Source organism: Piliocolobus tephrosceles, chromosome 16, assembly GCF_002776525.5.
Source record: "Piliocolobus tephrosceles isolate RC106 chromosome 16, ASM277652v3, whole genome shotgun sequence".
In the NCBI taxonomy this organism is placed as follows: Eukaryota; Metazoa; Chordata; class Mammalia; order Primates; family Cercopithecidae; genus Piliocolobus; species Piliocolobus tephrosceles.
The window spans coordinates 49,924,598-49,929,318 of record NC_045449.1 but is presented as its reverse complement, the minus strand read 5'-3'; the positions used below and the strand labels follow the sequence as shown (position 1 = coordinate 49,929,318).

Below are 4,721 nucleotides of genomic sequence, written 5' to 3'. Positions count from 1 at the left end.
CCTTGCAGCACCACCTGCAGGACCTTCTCCTGCTGAGCAGGGCACTGACTGCCGGGAACATACAACTCACTTTCTGAAAAAGTCACACTCCCGTTTCTCTACTTTAACAAACCTCCTGCCCTGAGCCCGCAAGACCCCACATCAACCAAGCTGGGAACCGAGAACCGGGCTCATCTCTTAAGACGTGGGCCATTCTGAAGTCTTTGTAAAGGAAGCAATTTCCTTCTTCCTATCTAAGATTTTGTGGCATGTTTATTTTCTAATAAATATCTGTTCTTTGGTCTTACAAAAACTTTGGTTTTATTTACTCATTCTAATGTTTTGTATTAAATTAACTTTTAATTAAAAAAGCTGACACATAATTGTACATGTTTATGGGGTGCAGTGTGATGTTTCCATACATGTATACATTTTGTAATAATCAAGTCAGGGTGTTTAGCATATTCATCACCTCATACATTTATCATTTCTTCATGGGAAGAGCATTTAAAATCTTCTCTGTTAGCTATTTTGAAATATACGATACAATATTACTAACCATAGTCACCCTACTGTACATTAGAATACCAACACTTATCCCTTCTATCGGTAACTTTGTACCTGTTGGCCAATCTCTGCTTATCCTTCCCTCCTCTCACTCCCCCCAGCCTCTGGTAGCCAGGATTCTACTCTCTACTTCTACGAGATTAACTTCCTTAGATTTCACATAGGAGTGAGAGAATGTGTTGTTTGTCTTCCTGTGCCTGGTTAATTTCACTTACCATAATGTCCTCCGGGTTCATCCATGTTGTTGCACATGACAGTATTTCATTGTTTTTATGGCTGATAGTTTCCATTTTGTGTGTGTGAGACAGTGTGTGTCATATTTTCTTTATCCATTCATCCATTGATGGACACTTAGATTGTTTTCATATGTTGGCTGCTGTGAATAGTGCTGCAACAAACATGGAAGTGCAGATATCTCCTCAACATACTGATTTCATTTCCTTTGGACAGATACTCAATAGTGGGATTGCTGGATCATATGGTAGTTCTATTTTTGGGGGACCCTCCATACTGTTTTCCAGAATGGCTATGCCACTTTACATTCCCTCCAACCTAGTATGAGCTCCCCTTTTATCACATCCACACCAGGATTTGTTACTTTTTTGTATTTTTGATAATAGCCATTCTAATTGCGGTGATATGGTATCTCATCGTGGTTTTGATCTACATTTCATGATGATTAGTGATGCTGAGCACTTCTTCATATATGTGTTGGCCATTTGTGTGTTTTCTTTTGTGAAATATCTATTCAGGTCTTTTACCTATTTTTGATTGGATTTATTATCGTTATTCACTGTTGAGTTGTTCAAGTTCCTTATATATTCTGGATATTAACCCCTGGTCAGATGCATAGTTTGAAAATATTTTCTCCCATTCTCTAGGTTGTCTCTTCACTGTGTTGATTTGATTGTTTCCTTTGCTGTGCAGAAGGTTTTTACTTTTATATAATCTCATTTGTCTACTTTCACTTTTGTTGCCTGTGCCTTTGAGGTCTTATCCCCCCAAGAAAAAAACCATTGCCCAGACCAGTGCCATAAAATGCTTCCTGTATGTTTTCTTCTAGTAGTTTTATTATTTGCGGTCTTATATTTAAGTATTTAATCCATTTTGGGTTGTTTTTAAATACGTTGACAAATAGGGTCTAAATGCACTGTTGCCTACCATATGCAAGTCACAGGCTACATGGTATAAAATAGAAATTAAAATTGAATTAAAAATGTTCCCCTCTTCAAAAAGCTTCTAGGGACATGAGTCATATTCACCTAAAATTCATCTAAAAAGTAGAATATAAAAAAATAAAAGTACAACACTGTGTGGTGTCAACACAGAAGTCACTATTGCTTGGGGGAAAAAAAGAAAGATTGAAAAGAGAAGCTAACATTCTATATGGGTTCAGATTGTGCTACCCAGATCAGAGGGATGGCATTCGTAGCAATAGAAATAGTATGAGCAAAGGTATGGAGGGAGGGGAACCATAGCATTGTTCAGAGTACAGTTTGGCTGGGGACACTGGATATATAGAGAGTGATAGTGAAAGAAAGATTTGGAAAATTTGTGTGCTTTGAATACTAGCCAAGGGAGTACACCCTTAATGCAATAAGCAGTAAGGAGCTATTGAAAGCTTTGGGGCAGGAAAATGGCATAACAAGAGCTGGGCATTGGGACAATTCTCATGATAGCTCCTTATAAAGACAGAGGTCAAAGGCCAGAGAAATAAGTTGCACAGAACTATACAGAAACTAATCAGGAAGATATTGCCCTGGTCCAAGCAATGTACAATAAGGGCTCGACTAAGATAATACCCATGGAATAAAGAAGACACAATGAGTATGGCAGATGTAGAAACCCAGAAAGTATATTAACTTAGTTGAATGTGAGAAACAAAAAATGACTAGGAAGTAAATGTGATTTATTCCCATTGTTAAGTCTCTGGTCCACAACGGGGCCTATTGTGGGGAGGGGGGAGGGGGGAGGGATAGCATTAGGAGATATACCTAATGTAAATGACGAGTTAATAGGTGCAGCACACCAACATGGCACATGTATACATATGTAACAAATCTGCATGTTGTGCACATGTACCCTAGAACTTAAAGTATAATAATAATTTTTTTTAAAAAAGTCTCTGGTCCAGATACTTAAAAGAACTTTAACATATTTATACTTATTTACTGTGTATTTAAAATCGCTAGTCCATAGTGTCATCTGTCTACCATCTAATATTTATATTCTTGAGCTATTACAAAACACCTTTTTTAAGAAAAAAAGACAAATACAAAGAGCTTTACTAACATTAATTGATTCTGAAAAGCAGCATGGTATAAAATAAAAAGAACTGGTCTAGGAATGAGCTCTTCTAGTTGCGTCCTGTGGGAATGGAACAAGTCGCTTAACCTCTCCAAGACTCAAGAGTGTTCTAACAACAACCAATGTTAAGTGAAAATGAAAAGTGCTCCATACCATACCACCAATGTTCCCATTTAGAACTTTGAGACTAAACAGTTCTTTACTTAATTCTTTTCCTTGATTAATCCCTCCTGTTACTACTACACTGATTTTTATACTAGAGCAAGATATGAAACAAACAGATGGGGTCCTGCTTTCTGTATAAGCCTTTAGTGCTGTGGGCATAGTAGAAGTTAATAAATATGTGCTATTTATAATAAGAATGATGTCAGTTTCTACACCTATAAAATTAAGTGGTGGAACAAGATAATTTACACATTTTTGATCTCCAACATTCAGTGATTACATATAACCATTTTCAACGTCATACCTACAGTCATAGTTACCATATGACATGAACATCTTTACTGATGCTGGCATGAATCACATTGTAATATAACCCCATTCCTGTACAAACACCACCACCTCATAAAATGCTAACTATGTGTTTCTATTCATGATTGGAAGGGAGAAATAAACCTACCCCAAGTAGAAATAATATGTTTTTGTCCAGACTTTTTTCATGTATCTTATGTAACCCTAAACTCCCAGTAGAAAATCACATTCTTTCTTCTAGCAATGGCCAGGAATTGTTTTAACTTTTATTTTGTTGAAATTTGTCTTAATCTCTTTGCATTTATTATACTACACCTCTTGAACTATATTGGGTCACCCATTTTCTAACCTGCCTTATAAAGCAGATAAAAGTATTTTCTAACTCTTGCTTTTTCTTTGATTGATTCCCCTTCCTAAATTCAGTTGTCTTGCTCTTTTGGTCTAATATCTTTTTACAGGACACATAGTTTAGTAATGTGAAATGACATAAATTAAAAATAAATTCTGCCTTTGAGAAATTATATGCCAGATAATCCATATACTGGTGATTTTTGTCTTTCATAGAGAAGTGTAAATTTCATTAAAATATTTTGCAATCTTTTTCCAATTACTGAATGTGAATTTTAGCCTCTCTTTTAAGAGACATTGGAATTGAACAGGTTTTGTTTTATATATCCTCCTGAGTGATCAATGTTTCCTCAAATATGAACGTGAAGTTCAGGAGATATCACAGAAATTGGAAAGATTTCATTTCAGGGAAAAATCTATGAATTTCTATGAATGTAGAGTTTATCAGAGTTTCTATCTGGCTAATAAGATTATATTGAGAGAGTATAATCTTACTAGTCTAAAAAATATAAAGCAGTCTTACATAAGAACAGTCATGATTAATAATTCTTTTCTGGAGACTTGAGGTTTGGTGAATACAATCCCCAAAATCACATCATCTTATGGGTGAGAGTCACCTTGTCAGATGATATGCCCACAAGTGCAAAACTGAAGCTGAAGCTCAAGTGGAAATTACACCATTGTTTGAAAACAAAATGTTAACATTTTTACCAAGGACAAACACATTTGGTGAGTATTAGCTGAGCAATAAGGAAAAATCAATTTCAAGATATATTTAAAACAATTCAGCATTTGAACCATCAGAGGGCCCTAGAAAGGCTGGTTTAAAGAGTAACAAGATAAAAATGTTGCTCGCCACAGATAGAGGAATTGGTCAAGACTTATAAAAAGCCCGAGGTGGAATAGGCAGCCATAACTCAGAAACTCCTCCAAGCAACCCAAACTTCAGACCAACTCCTGACACCATGGCCTGCTGTCAGACCAGCTTCTGCGGATTTCCCAGCTGCTCCACCAGTGGGACCTGTGGCTCCAGCTGCTGCCAGCCA

At 36.4% G+C, this 4,721-nt stretch overlaps 1 protein-coding gene across 1 annotated transcript in view; it reads left to right on the top strand.

Annotated features, from left to right (window-relative positions):
* The first annotated feature begins 4,640 nt into the window (after positions 1-4,640).
* The window catches only part of LOC111537424 (keratin-associated protein 1-4), a 7,200-nt gene continuing 7,119 nt past the window's right edge, over positions 4,641-4,721 (top strand). The window contains 1 exon segment of the mRNA XM_026448961.2: positions 4,641-4,721. This exon segment is cut by the window's right edge and continues 12 nt beyond it. Coding sequence (XP_026304746.2) covers positions 4,641-4,721 — 81 coding nt within the window.